This window comes from Cherax quadricarinatus, chromosome 8 (genome assembly GCF_038502225.1).
Source record: "Cherax quadricarinatus isolate ZL_2023a chromosome 8, ASM3850222v1, whole genome shotgun sequence".
Taxonomy (NCBI): domain Eukaryota; kingdom Metazoa; phylum Arthropoda; class Malacostraca; order Decapoda; family Parastacidae; genus Cherax; species Cherax quadricarinatus.
Window position 1 is genome coordinate 26457618 of NC_091299.1, and position 16878 is coordinate 26474495.

Below are 16878 nucleotides of genomic sequence, written 5' to 3' on the forward strand. Positions count from 1 at the left end.
CCAGTAGACGGTGACTGTGGTGACAACCCCACCAGTAGACGGTGACTGTGGTGACAACCCCACCAGTAGACGGTGACTGTGGTGACAACCACACCAGTAGACGGTGACTGTGGTGACAACCCCACCAGTAGACAGTGACTGTGGTGACAACCCCACCAGTAGATGGTGACTGTGGTGACAACCCCACCAGTAGACGGTGACTGTGGTGACAACCCCACCAGTAGACGGCGACTGTGGTGACAATCCCACCAGTAGACGGCGACTGTGGTGACAATCCCACCAGTAGACGGCGACTGTGGTGACAACCCCACCAGTAGACGGTGACTGTGGTGACAACCCCACCAGTAGACGGTGACTGTGGTGACAACCCCACCAGTAGACGGTGACTGTGGTGACAACCCCACCAGTAGACGGTGACTGTGGTGACAACCCCAACAGTAGACGGCGACTGTGGTGACAATCCCACCAGTAGACGGCGACTGTGGTGACAACCCCACCAGTAGACGGTGACTGTGGTGACAACCCCACCAGTAGACGGTGACTGTGGTGACAACCCCACCAGTAGACGGCGACTGTGGTGACAACCCCACCAGTAGACGGTGACTGTGGTGACAACCCCACCAGTAGACGGTGACTGTGGTGACAACCCCACCAGTAGACGGTGACTGTGGTGACAACCCCACCAGTAGACAGTGACTGTGGTGACAACCCCACCAGTAGACGGTGACTGTGGTGACAACCCCACCAGTAGACGGTGACTGTGGTGACAACCCCACATGTAGACGGTGACTGTGGTGACAACCCCACCAGTAGACGGTGACTGTGGTGACAACCCCACCAGTAGACGGTGACTGTGGTGACAACCCCACCAGTAGACGGTGACTGTCGTGACAACCCCACCAGTAGACGGTGACTGTGGTGACAACCCCACCAGTAGACGGTGACTGTGGTGACAACCCCACCAGTAGACGGTGACTGTGATGACAACCCCATCAGTAGACGGTGACTGTGGTGACAACCCCACCAGTATACGGTGACTGTGGTGACAACCCCACCAGTAGACGGTGATTGTGGTGACAACCCCACCAGTAGACGGTGACTGTGGTGACAACCCCACCAGTAGAAGGTGACTGTGGTGACAACCCCACCAGTAGACGGTGACTGTGGTGACAACCCCACCAGAAGAAGGTGAATGTGGTGACAACCCCACCAGTAGACGGTGACTGTGGTGACAACCCCACCAGTAGACGGTGACTGTGGTGACAACCCCACCAGTAGACGGTGACTGTGGTGACAACCCCACCAGTAGACGGTGACTGTGGTGACAACCCCACCAGTAGACGGACTGTGGTGACAACCCCACCAGTAGACGGGGACTGTGGTGACAACCCCACCAGTAGACGGCGACTGTGGTGACAACCCCATCAGTAGACGGTGACTGTGGTGACAACCCCACCAGTAGACGGCGACTGTGGTGACAACCCCACCAGTAGACGGCGACTGTGGCGACAACCCCATCAGTAGACGGTGACTGTGGTGACAACCCCACCAGTAGACGGCGACTGTGGTGACAACCCCACCAGTAGACGGCGACTGTGGTGACAAACCCACCAGTAGACGGCGACTGTGGTGACAACCCCACCAGTAGACGGCGACTGTGGTGACAACCCCACCAGTAGACGGCGACTGTGGTGACAACCCCACCAGTAGACGGCGAATGTGCTGACAACCCCACCAGTAGACGGCGACTGTGGTGACAACCCCACCAGTAGACGGCGGCTGTGGTGACAACCCCACCAGTAGACGGCGACTGTGGTGACAACCCCACCAGTAGACGGCGACTGTGGTGACAACCCCACCAGTAGACGGCGACTGTGGTGACAATCCCATCAGTAGACGGTGACTGTGGTGACAACCCCACCAGTAGACGGTGACTGTGGTGACAACCCCACCAGTAGACGGTGACTGTGGTGACAACCCCACCAGTAGACGGTGACTGTGGTGACAACCCCACCAGTAGACGGTGACTGTGCTGACAACACCAGTAGACGGTGATTGTGGTGACAACCCCACCAGTAGACGGTGACTGTGGTGACAACCCCACCAGTAGACGGTGACTGTGGTGACAACCCCACCAGTAGACGGTGACTGTGGTGACAACCCCACCAGTAGACGGTGACTGTGGTGACAACCCCACCAGTAGACGGTGACTGTGGTGACAACCCCACCAGTAGACGGTGACTGGGGTGACAACCCCACCAGTAGACGGTGACTGTGGTGACAGCCCCACCAGTAGACGGTGACTGTGGTGACAGCCCCACCAGTAGACGGTGACTGTGGTGACAGCCCCACCAGTAGACGGTGACTGTGGTGACAACCCCACCAGTAGACGGTGACTGTGGTGACAACCCCACCAGTAGACGGTGACTGTGGTGACAACCCCACCAGTAGACGGTGACTGTGGTGACAACCCCACCAGTAGACGGTGACTGTGGTGACAACCCCAACAGTAGACGGTGACTGTGGTGACAACCCCACCAGTAGACGGTGACTGTGGTGACAACCCCACCAGTAGACGGTAACTGTGGTGACAACCCCACCAGTAGACGGTGACTGTGGTGACAAGTCCACCAGTAGACGGTGACTGTGGTGACAACCCCATTAGTAGACGGTGACTGTGGTGACAACCCCATTAGTAGACGGTGACTGTGGTGACAACCCCACCAGTAGACGGTGACTGTGGTGACAACCCCACCAGTAGACGGTGACTGGTGACAACCCCACCAGTAGACGGTGACTGTGGTGACAACCATACTAGTAGACGGTGACTGTGGTGACAACCCCACCAGTAGACGGTGACTGTGGTGACAACCCCACCAGTAGACGGTGACTGTGGTGACAACCCCACCAGTAGACGGTGACTGTGGTGACAACCCCACAAGTAGACGGTGACTGTGGTGACAACCCCACCAGTAGACGGTGACTGTGCTGACAACCCCACCAGTAGACGGTGACTGTGGTGACAACACCACCAGTAGATGGTGACTGTGGTGACAACCCCACCAGTAGATGGTGACTGTGGCGACAACCCCACCAGTAGACGGTAACTGTGGTGACAACCCCACCAGTAGATGGTGACTATGGTGACAACCCCACCAGTAGATGGTGACTGTGGCGACAACCCCACCAGTAGACGGTAACTGTGGTGACAACCCCACCAGTAGATGGTGACTGTGGTGACAACCCCACCAGTAGACGGTGACTGTGGTGACAACCCCACCAGTAGATGGTGACGTGGCGACAACCCCACCAGTAGATGGTGACTGTGGTGACAACTCCACCAGTAGATTGTGACTGTGGCAACAACCCCACCAGTAGATGGTGACTGTGGTGACAACCCCACCAGTAGACGGTGACTGTGGTGACAACCCCACCAGTAGACGGTGACTGTCGTGACAACCCCACCAGTAGATGGTGACTGTGGTGACAACCCCACCAGTAGATGGTGACTGTGGTGACAACCCCATCAGTAGACGGTGATTGTGGTGACAACCCCACCAGTTGATGACTGTGGTGACAAACCCACCAGTAGATGGTGACTGTGGTGACAACCCCACCAGTAGACGGTGACTGTGGTGACAACCCCACCAGTAGATGGCGACTGTGGTGACAACCCCACCAGTAGATGGCGACTGTGGTGACAACCCCACCAGTAGATGACAACCCCACCAGGCGACTGTGGTGACAACCCCACCAGTAGATGGCGACTGTGGTGACAACCCCACCAGTAGAGGGCGACTGTGGTGACAACCCCACCAGTAGACGGTGACTGTGGTGACAACCCCACCAGTAGACGGTGACTGTGGTGACAACCCCACCAGTAGATGGCGACTGTGGTGACAACCCCACCAGTAGATGGCGACTGTGGTGACAACCCCACCAGTAGAGGGCGACTGTGGTGACAACCCCACCAGTAGAGGGCGACTGTGGTGACAACCCCACCAGTAGACGGTGACTGTGGTGACAACCCCACCAGTAGACGGTGACTGTGGTGACAACCCCACCAGTAGACGGTGACTGTGGTGACAACCCCACCAGTAGATGGTGACTGTGGTGACAACCCCACCAGTAGACGGTGACTGTGGTGACAACCCCACCAGTAGACGGTGACTGTGGTGACAACCCCACCAGTAGATGGTGACTGTGGTGACAACCCCACCAGTGTTGCTAACGTCTAAAACGAAGATTTTGCTGAATATCAAGTTTTTATTCCTTAGTAAATAGAATGATGATCACCGGCAGACTGAAGCTCAGTGATTGCTTCTCATCACAAAACATTGAATCTGGAATCGATTCCCGGGCGGAAGAAGACGTAGGAGCCAGTTCCCTGCCTTAAGTTCACCTGGCAATAACTAGGTGATCTTAAGCACCAAATGTGTTGCATGTATGGAATCAGTGTTGTACAAGTGAGGTGTTGCGTGTGCTGAGTAGTTAGGTGTTGCAAGTTAGTAGTGAGGTGTTGCGAGTGAATCTTGAGGTATTGCAGGTATGGAGTCAGTGTAGTGCAAGTTGCAGGTGCGATGTTGCATATGTTGAGTAGTTTCGTGTTGTAGGTAAGCCAAGAGAGGTGTTGCATGTGTTGCAGGTAAGGAGATGGTGGACTATATTGCTGATTACCTGGACAACATCCGGGAGAGGCGGGTGTTCCCGCAGGTGGAACCCGGGTATATGCGAGACCTGGTACCCGACGCTGCCCCGGAGCTGCCTGAACCCTGGGACAACATCTTCAACGATGTAGAGAGAGTCATCATGCCTGGGGTAGGTATTCTTTCTCCCTCTCTATTGCCCTCTTGCCTAGTATGATCACTCAAGTTCACTAATCTTGACACTTTTCAAAGACATTCTCTGGTACATTTCTGAAAATCAAAATAATGCTGAAATAACTTGCCGTTTTATTTCTTCCAGCTTTGCGCATTTTTAATGTTCTCTATAAATCTCCCAATCAAATATTATGCTTGTAAGTTTTTTTATCCATTTTCGGCGTGTTGCTTCACGTTATCTGCGTCCACATGCTGTGTGCACCCATCTTGTATGTGTCCACATGGTGTGTGCACCCATCTTGTATGTGTCCACATGGTGTGTGCACCCATCTTGTATGTGTCCACATGGTGTGTGCACTCATCTTGTATGTGTCCACATGGTGTGTGCACCCATCTTGTATGTGTCCACATGGTGTGTGCACCCATCTTGTATATGTCCACATGGTGTGTGCACCCATTTTGTATGTACTTCATCACGGTGTGTGCACCTACCATACATGCAGGTGACACACTGGCAGTCACCATATATGCACGCCTACTTCCCGGCACTGAACTCTTACCCATCACTGCTGGGAGACATGTTGGCTGATGCTATCAACTGCCTCGGCTTCACCTGGGTAAGTCCTCTCTCCTTACCCTCTTTTTCTGGTGGAATATGATTGGGGAAACTTAACTAGCTTTTCGTCCCACGATGAAACTATGGCATCAATTAGAGTAAGAAGTACAACTTAATAAGTTAGAGGTTACTATAATGAGGCAGTGTTTAGTAATGAGTTGTGGTGGTACAGGCGTCATCGCCAGCCTGTACTGAGCTGGAGATGGTTGTCATGGACTGGCTGGGCAAGATGATCGGCTTGCCGGAGCACTTCCTTCACTCCTGCAAAGACTTTCCTGGAGGAGGCGTCATACAGGTGAGACACACAGTGGCGTTGCTAGGGTTGGTGTCACCCGGGGCGGCGTCTTTGGTGTCACCCACATGATATCCAAGGTCGGGGGGGATGGGGGGAGTAAACTCCAGTTGCGTCACTACCGCATGACCAATGACTAATGTTTAGCAATGAGAACGTTTAAGGGCAATAAAGCGAACAGGACAATACTTCTCAACTTCATTAATGCTAAATAATGGTAGTAATATTGAGGAAATATAAACTCAAATACCACCTTGAGTACATTTATTCGACTTCAACAATGCCAAAAAAAAAAAAAAATGAAAAATAAAGAAAAACATTGCAATATCAGAGAAACACTAGTTCCGATTTGACCCTGAGTACAGGTAACATCTCAATGAATCAGATCTTACATTTCCTTGCCTTCAATCCTGCAAAATCATCTATCACTTCATCAAAATCAATGCTGTCAACTGACCCATTTTCTATGGATAACATTGCTATGTCAGAGATTCTGGATCGACTCATTGTGAACCTTAAATAGTTTTTAATCAGCTTCAACTTGGAAAAACTCCTTTCACAAGAAGCCACAGAAACACATATAGTAAGGAACCACCTCAGGCAGAGTGTCAGAGTTGGAAGAGATTCAATGAAATCCCATTCAGCTATGAATGTTAGTGTATCCAATGCAGTCCAGTGCTGAACTTAACCTTGCAGGTGTCTCTTTAGTCTTGGTATTTCAAGCATGAGCTCATTCTTGCATATTTCATTATAGAAGACTGTGAGTCTTGAAGCCATCGCCTCCAATTCTTCTTCAGTAGCTTGCACAAGATTCTTCGTTGGAATGACCACAAACATGGCTGCCACATCCTTGATTGCTTTTGATCGCATCTCAAGTTCATTATGAAAACGATCAATGTACTCGAACATCGCCATCTTGTTTTCTTCCTGTAGAGTGAGTCCGAAATCTCTTGCTTGTTCCCCTGTCATCCTTTTCTTTAACTTGATTCTTCTCTCTGTTGGAAATCCATGCTCCTCACATTTCAAAAGTGCTGTTGTATTGAATTCTCCACTATGCGATCTCACCCTTCATACAAAAATAATCGCAGTGCCTCTAGCTTCACCACTTTGTCAAGAGTTGAATCCTTAGTCTGCAAGTACTGCTGTGCAAGCTAAACATCCTGAAGTATGTCACACCACAAATACAGATAACACAAAAATGTGAAATCGCACACAGCAGAAGAAGATCTTGTGCTGCTTCTCTTGTATCCAAATTTTCCTGTGGATCGCAAAGACTTTCAATCGCTGCCACAAATTTCTCGAACGATTCCACTACTGGTTTCACTGCACTGTAATGAGAATTCCATCTTGATGTTGATAATCTTTACAAAGAGACTGCAGTATGGTCCATTAATAAATTAATACATCCCATCGATGGGTGGAGGAGGCAAAGAATGTACACGCTTACTCAAGACTGCCAAAAAATTTCGCACATGATGAATTCTCGGCAATAGAATGCTGACCACACAAGTTCAGTGAATGGTCCACACAACTACTGAAAATTGCCTTCTTGTTATTTTCCTTAATAATGGCTTGTACACCTCCATGGACCCCGGCCATGGTGGCAGCATTGTCATATCCTTGAACACGGCACAGCAGGAAGTCCAGTCCATCACTTTCCAGCTTTTCAGGATATCAGAACTGATATGAGTAACAATTTTTCCCTTCAAAGGGGAAAAAAAAGTATAACTTTCTTCATTTGAACTTTTTCGTCCTCCATTTGCACGTACCTGATAACTTCTAACATTTGGTCAGTGTGTGACGCATCTGGTGTACTGTCAAACATAACACTGTAGTATACAGTTATCTTGATATCAGTAACAAGCTTATCTTTGACTCGACTTGCCAGAACACTTAAAAACTCATTTTGAGTTGATGGTGAGAGATACGAAACTGATGACCTGTGTTCACTTGAGCTGCACTTCAGTCTCATTAGCTGCTCTTTTAGCACAGGATCATGTTTAATCATTAATTCAACCATCTCAAGAAAGTTTCTTCCATTTGATGAGAATTCGTCCTCCCTGTGGCCACGAAATGTTAGGTTCTGTTTAGCCAGAAACAGTGTAATGTCCAGGAACCTATACAATATTTCCCTCCACTTTTTTTCTGAATTCCCATGTAAACAATTATTTCTGCATCTATGGTTTTGTTCACCCTTAGACCGGCTGCTGATGTTATACTTGTAACACTAGAGGTAAACAATCTACAGCAGTAACAGTATAATTTCCCACTGACTGGCGAGTACACCATCCATGATCGCAAAACTTTCTTACCATTCAGCATCTGTTTGTAGAACCGTTCTTTAGAAAGCTTACGTTCATCCCTTTTTGCATTTTTCCTCTTTGTGACACGAAAAGGGCCATCTTTGTTCTGATAAACATAACTACCTCTTTTGATGATTGCAATCCTGGAATGGTCTGGAACTAGAATTCTCACACATCGAGGCTAACTCTCTCTCAGACTCTCATTCCCTTCATTCCTCTCACTTATATTACCATTGTCGGAGTCAGAATCGACATCAGTGTTATCAGTAGGATCATGACTAAAATCATTTGATGAACTCTGGCCATTATCGGGTTTCTTGAGATATTGAACCATAGACTCAGCCATTTTTCTCATCAGCTGAACTTTTTAATTTTTTGCCTTCCTTTGTTGGCATCCAGGAGGCCTCTTTGATTTATGCATTCCATGAGGCATAATATTACATCAGTGATCTGAAAAAAAGAATGCCAGGTTCACCGTTTTAGTTTTGAATATTCGGTAATTTTTAATGGTGACAAACAAATGGTGCCAATTCTGTTATCCTACTGAGGATGAAATGAAATTAGGAAAGGAAATAAATGGTTTAAGTTCAGATGAAATTAAGACCAGCAAATAATATCTGTTGTTTCATGACTGCGTTAATTTTTTCACTAGAACCTAATTTGGATATTTAACTCAGACTCTGACCGGGCTGAGACCAAAGTAAAAAAAAAAATAAGTCTACTTGCCATTGAATTGGCGAAATAATCATAATGTTCATTATGGATGTAATACTAAAGTGTACCATATTATTTAGTGAGTCTCTTATCCCTATAGGCTTTAGCCCACAAGGATGGTAACAACAATACATGGTTAAAACGATATTGACATAAATACAGTAGGCTAAGTATGCACATTGTATTAGATACATGACATGCAAATTTATCAAAACAAATTTACTGAAAAAACTTGGCATTACTTTTGAACTTTTTATTAATTGCAAATTTTCATAACTTTACTGGGAATGTGAGTGTCCAAACTATGATATTAAATCACTTGATCTGCCACGAACACTGTCCTTAAGCTAAATAAAATAGCTCAGTGATAGCTATAATATAATATAATGGAAAAGTATTTCATAGTGAACCTGTTAATATTGAAAAAGAATAATTTCATTAACATTGGCAGTTACGAACCAGGTTATTTCAACACTTCATGAATGTCGGTTCTCAGCCGTTCATATATCTTGATTCATAACATAATTGACATCAGTAAGCAAAAGTAAAGCTCAAAATATGATAATTACCTGAACCTGTGTGTGTTTAACCCAGCCACATACACACCACCGCATGGACCAAACTCACTCGTGGGTGGTGCAGCAGCCACATACACACCACCGCATGGACCAAACTCACTCGTGGGTGGTGCAGCAGCCACATACACACCACCGCATGGACCGAACTCACTCGTGGGTGGTGCAGCAGCCACATACACACCACCGCATGGACCAAACTCACTCGTGGGTGGTGCAGCAGCCACATACACACCACCGCATGGAACAAACTCACTCGTGGGTGGTGCACCAGCCACATACACACCACCGCATGGACCAAACTCACTCGTGGGTGGTGCACCAGCCACATACACACCACCGCATGGACCAAACTCACTCGTGGGAGGTGCAGCAGCCACATACACACCACCGCATGGAACAAACTCACTCGTGGGTGGTGCACCAACCACATACACACCACCGCATGGACCAAACTCACTCGTGGGTGGTGCAGCAGCCACATACACACCACCGCATGGACCAAACTCACTCGTGGGTGGTGCAGCAGCCACATACACACCACCGCATGGAACAAACTCACTCGTGGGAGGTGCAGCAGCCACATACACACCACCGCATGGAACAAACTCACTCGTGGGTGGTGCAGCAGCCACATACACACCACCGCATGGACCAAACTCACTCGTGGGAGGTGCAGCAGCCACATACACACCACCGCATGGAACAAACTCACTCGTGGGTGGTGCACCAGCCACATACACACCACCGCATGGACCAAACTCACTCGTGGGAGGTGCAGCAGCCACATACACACCACCGCATGGACCAAACTCACTCGTGGGTGGTGCAGCAGCCACATACACACCACCGCATGGAACAAACTCACTCGTGGGTGGTGCAGCAGCCACATACACACCACCGCATGGAACAAACTCACTCGTGGGTGGTGCAGCAGCCACATACACACCACCGCATGGAACAAACTCACTCGTGGGTGGTGCAGCAGCCACATACACACCACCGCATGGACCAAACTCACTCGTGGGTGGTGCAGCAGCAACATATACACCACCACCTGGACCAAACTCACTGGTGGGTGGTGCAGCAGCAACATATACACCACCACCTGGACCAAACTCACTCGTGGGTGGTGCACCAGCCACATATACACCACCACCTGGACCAAACTCACTCGTGGGTGGTGCACCAGCCACACATACACCACAACCTGGACCAAACTCACTCGTGGGTGGTGCAGCAGCCACATATGCACAACCACCTGGACCAAACTCACTCGTGGGTGGTGCAACAGCCACATATACACCACCACCTGGACCAAACTCACTCGTGCGTGGTGCACCAGCCATATATACACCACCACCTGGACCAAACTCACTCGTGGGTGGTGCAGCAGCCACATATACACAACCACCTGGACCAAACTCACTCGTGGGTGGTGCAGCAGCCACATATACACCACCACCTGGACCAAACTCACTCGTGGGTGGTGCAGCAGCCACATATACACAACCACCTGGACCAAACTCACTCGTGGGTGGTGCACCAGCCACATATACACCACCACCTGGACCAAACTCACTCGTGGGTGGTGCAACAGCCATATATACACCACCACCTGGACCAAACTCACTCGTGGGTGGTGCAACAGCCATATATACACAACCACCTGGAACAAACTCACTCGTGGGTGGTGCAACAGCCATATATACACAACCACCTGGACCAAACTCACTCGTGGGTGGTGCAGCAGCCACATACACACAACCACCTGGACCAAAGTCACTCGTGGGTGGTGCAGCAGCCACATACACACCACCACCTGGACAAACTCACTCGTGGGTGGTGCAGCAGCCACATACACACCACCACCTGGACCAAACTCACTCGTGGGTGGTGCAGCAGCCACATACACACCACCACCTGGACAAACTCACTCGTGGGTGGTGCAGCAGCCATATATACACAACCATCTGGACCAAACTCACTCGTGGGTGGTGCACCAGCCACATACACACCACCACCTGGACAAACTCACTCGTGGGTGGTGCAGCAGCCATATATACACAACCACCTGGACCAAACTCACTCGTGGGTAGTGCAGCAGCCACATACACACAACCACCTGGACCAAACTCACTCGTAGGCTGTGCATCAGCCACATACACACCACCACCTGGACCAAACTCACTCGTGGGTGGTGTAGCAGACACATATACACCACCACCTGGACTAAACTCACTCGTGGGTGATGCAGCAGCCACATATACACCACCACCTGGACCAAACTCACTCGTGGGTGGTGCAGCAGCCACGTATACACCACCACCTGGGCTAAACTCACTCGTGGGTGGTGCAGTAGCCACATATACACCACCACTTGAACTAAACTCACTTGTGGGTGGTGCAGCAGCCACATATACACCACCACCTGAACTAAACTCACTCGTGGGAGGTGCAGCAGCCACATATACACCACCACCTGCACTAAACTCACTCGTGGGTGGTGCAGCAGCAACAAATACACCACCACCTGAACTAAACTCACTTATGGGAGGTGCAGCAGCCACATACACACCACCACGTGGACCAAACTCACTCGTGGGTGGTGCAGCAGCCATATACACGCCACCACCTAGACCAAACTCACTCGTGGGCGGTGCAGCAGCCACATATACATCCCCATTTGGACCAAACTCACTCGTCGGCGGTGCAGCCGCCACAAATACACCACCACCTGGACCAAACTCACTCGTGGGTGTTGCAGCAGCCACATATACCCACCACCTGGACCAAACTCACTCATAGGGAGTGCATCAGCCACATACACACCACCACCTGGACCAAACTCGCTCGTGGGTGATGTAGCAGACACATATACACCAGCACCTTGACTAAACTTACTCGTGGGTGGTGCAGCAGCCACATATACACCACCACCTGGACTAAACTCACTCGTGGGTGGTGCAGCAGCCGCATATGCACCACCACCTGTACTAAAACTCACTCGTGGGTGGTGCAGCAGCCACATATACACCACCACCTGGACCAAACTCACTCGTAGGCGGTGCAGCAGCCACATACACACCACCACCTGGACCAAACTCACTCGTGGATGGTGTAGCAGACACATATACACCACCACCTGGACTAAACTCACTCGTGGGTGGTGCAGCAGCCACATATACACCACCACCTGAACTAAACTCACTCGTGGGTGGTGCAGCAGCCACATACACACCATCTGGACCAATCTCACTCGTGTGTGGTGCAGCAGCCACATATACACCACCACCTGGACCAAACTCACTCGTGGTTGTTGCAGCAGCCACATACACACCACCACCTAGACCAAACTCACTCGTGGGCGGTGCAGCAGCCACATACACACCACTACCTAGACCAAACTCACTCGTGGGTGGTGCAGCAGCCACATACACACCACCACCTGGACCAAACTCACTCGTGGGTGGTGCAGCAGCCACATATACACCACCACCTGGACCAAACTCACTCGTGGTTGTTGCAGCAGCCACATACACACCACCACCTAGACCAAACTCACTCGTGGGCGGTGCAGCAGCCACATATACACCACCGCCTGGACCAAACTCACTCGTGGGCGGTGCAGCAGCCACATACACACCACCACCTAGACCAAACTCACTCGTGGGTGGTGCAGCAGCCACATACACACCACCACCTGGACCAAACTCACTCATGGGTGGTGCAACAGCCACATATACACCACCATCTGGACCAAACTCACTCGTGGGTGGTGCAGCAGCCACATACACGCCACCACCTAGACCAAACTCACTCGTGGGCGGTGCAGCAGCCACATATACCCCACCACCTGGACCAAACTCACTCGTGCGCGGTGCAGCCGCCACAAATACACCACCACCTGGACCAAACTCACTCGTGGGTGGTGCAGCAGCCACATTACCCACCACCTGGACCAAACTCACTCGTGGGCGGTGCAGCAGCCACATATACACCACCACCTGGACCAAACTCACTCGTAGGCGGTGCATCAGCCACATACACACCACCACCTGGACCAAACTCACTCGCGGATGGTGTAGCAGACATATATACACCACCACCTGGACTAAACTCACTCGTGGGTGGTGCAGCAGCCACATATACACCACCACCTGAACTAAACTCACTCGTGGGTGGTGCAGCAGCCACATACACACCATCTGGACCAATCTCACTCGTGGGTGGTGCAGCAGCCACATACACGCCACCACCTAGACCAAACTCACTCGTGGGCGGTGCAGCAGCCACATATACACCACCACCTGGACCAAACTCACTCGTAGGCGGTGCATCAGCCACATACACACCACCACATGGACCAAACTCACTCGTGGGTGATGTACCAGACGCATATACACCACCACCTGGACTAAACTTACTCGTGGGTGGTGCAGCAGCCACATATACACCACCACCTGGACTAAACTCACTCGTGGGTGGTGCAGCAGCCACATATACACCACCACCTGAGCTAAACTCACTTGTGGGTGGTGCAGCAGCCACATATACACCACCACCTAGACTAAACTCACTCGTGGGTGGTGTAGCAGCCACATATACACCACCACCTGAACCAAACTCACTCGTGGGTGGTGCAGCAGCCATATACACACCACCACCTAGACCAAACTCACTCGTGGGTGGTGTAGCAGACACATATACACCACCACCTGGACTAAACTCACTCGTGGGTGGTGTAGCAGCCACATATACACCACCACCTGAACCAAACTCACTCGTGGGTGGTGCAGCAGCCACATATACACCTCCTGAACTAAACTCACTCGTGGGTGGTGCAGCAGCCACATATGCACCACCACCTAGACCAAACTCACTCGTGGGCGGTGCAGCAGCCACATATACATCACCATTTGGACCAAACTCACTCGTGGGCGGTGCAGCCGCCACAAATACACCACCACCTGGACCAAACTCACTCGTGGGTGGTGCAGCAGCCACATATACCCACCACCTGGACCAAACTCACTCATAGGCAGTGCATCAGCCACATACACACCACCACCTGGACCAAACTCGCTCGTGGGTGATGTAGCAGACACATATACACCAGCACCTGGACCAAACTCACTCTGCAGCAGCCACATACCTGGACCAAACTCACTCATAGGCAGTGCATCAGCCACATACACACCACCACCTGGACCAAACTCGCTCGTGGGTGATGTAGCAGACACATATACACCAGCACCTGGACCAAACTCACTCCTGGGTGGAGCAGCAGCCACATACACACCACATCCTGGACCAAACTCACTCGTGGGTGGTGCAGCAGCCACATACACACCATCTCCTGGGCCAAACTCACTCGTTGGTGGTGAAGCAGACACATATACACCACCACCTGGACTAAACTCACTTGTGGGTGGTGCAGCAGCCACATATACACCACATGAGCTAAACGCACTCGTGGGTGGTGCAGCAGCCACATATACACCACCACCTGTACTAAACTCACTCGTGGGTGGTGTAGCAGACACATATACACCACCACCTGGAGTAAACTTACTCGTGGGTGTTGCAGCAGCCACATAAACACCACCACCTGGACCAAACTCACTCGTGGATGGTGTAGCAGACATATATACACCACCACCTGGACTAAACTTACTCGTGGGTGGTGCAGCAGCCACATATACACCACCACATGTACTAAACTCACTCGTGGGTGGTGCAGCAGCCACATACACACCACCTGGACCAATCTCACTCGTGGGTGGTGCAGCAGCCACATATACACCACCACCTGGACCAAACTCACTCGTGGGTGGTGCAGCAGCCACATATACACCACCACCTGGACCAAACTCACTCGTGGGTGGTGCAGCAGCCACACACACGCCACCACCTAGACCAAACTCACTCGTGGGTGGTGCAGCAGCCACATATACACCACCACCTGGACCAAACTCACTCGTGGGTGGTGCAGCAGCCACATATACACCACCACCTGGACCAAACTCACTCGTGGGCGGTGCAGCAGCCACATATACACCACCGCCTGGACCAAACTCACTCGTGGGCGGTGCAGCAGCCACATATACACCACCACCTGGACCAAACTCACTCGTGGGTGGTGCAGCAGCCACATACACACCACCACCTGGACCAAACTCACTTGTGGGTGGTGCAGCAGCCACATTACCAACCACCTGGACCAAACTCACTCGTGGGTGGTGCAGCAGCCATATATACATTACCACCTAGACCAAACTCACTCGTGGGTGGTGCAGCAGCCACATATACACCACCACCTGGACCAAACTCACTCGTGGGTGGTGCAGCAGCCACATATACACCACCACCTGGACCAAACTCACTCGTGGGTGGTGCAGCAGCCACATATACACCACCACCTGGACCAAACTCACTCGTGGGTGGTGCAGCAGCCACATATACACCACCACCTGGACCAAACTCACTCGTAGGCAGTGCAGCAGCCACATACACACCACCACCTGGACCAAACTCACTCGTGGGTGATGTAGCAGACACATATACACCACCACCTGGACTAAAATTACTCGTGGGTGGTGTAGCAGCCACATATACACCACCACCTGGACCAAACTCACTCGTGGGTGGTGCAGCAGCCACATATACACCACCACCTGGACTAAACTCACTCGTGGGTGGTGCAGCAGCCACATATACACCACCACCTGGACCAAACTCACTCGTGGGTGGTGTAGCAGCCACATATACACCACCACCTGAACCAAACTCACTCGTGGGTGGTGCAGCAGCCATATACACACCACCACCTAGACCAAACTCACTCGTGGGTGGTGTAGCAGACACATATACACCACCACCTGGACTAAACTCACTCGTGGGTGGTGCAGCAGCCACATATACACCACCACCTGAACCAAACTCACTCGTGGGTGGTGCAGCAGCCATATACACACCACCACCTAGACCAAACTCACTCGTGGGTGGTGCGGCAGCCATATATACATCACCACCTGGACCTCACTCGTGGGTGGTGCAGCAGACACATATACACCACCACCTGGACCAAACTCACTCGTGGGTGGTGCGGCAGCCATATATACATCACCACCTGGACCTCACTCGTGGGTGGTGCAGCAGACACATATACACCACCACCTGGACCAAACTCACTCGTGGGTGGTGCGGCAGCCATATATATACACTCACTCGTGGGTGGTGCCAGCCCATATGCACCACCACCTGGACCAAACTCACTCGTGGGTGGTGCAGCAGCCATATATACACAACCACCTGGACCAAACTCACTTGTGGGTGTTGCAGCAGCCACATATACACCACCACCTGGACTAAACTCACTCGTGGGTGGTGGAGTAGCCACATATACACCGCCACTTGAACTAAACTCACTCGTGGGTGGTGCAGCAGCCACATATACAACACCACCTGGACCAAACTCACTCGTGGGTGGTGTAGCAGGCACATATACACCACCACCTGGACTAAACTTACTCGTGGGTGGTGCAGCAGAGACATA

At 51.3% G+C, this 16878-nt stretch overlaps 1 protein-coding gene across 1 annotated transcript in view; it reads left to right on the top strand.

Annotated features, from left to right (window-relative positions):
• Nucleotides 1-16878, top strand: part of Hdc (histidine decarboxylase) — a gene marked incomplete at its 3' end in the record, with an annotated part of 206894 nt that overhangs the window by 112681 nt on the left and 77335 nt on the right. Inside the window, 3 exon segments of the mRNA XM_070082974.1 lie at nucleotides 4646-4818; nucleotides 5324-5437; nucleotides 5609-5731. Of these exon segments, the coding sequence (XP_069939075.1) occupies nucleotides 4646-4818; nucleotides 5324-5437; nucleotides 5609-5731 (410 nt within the window).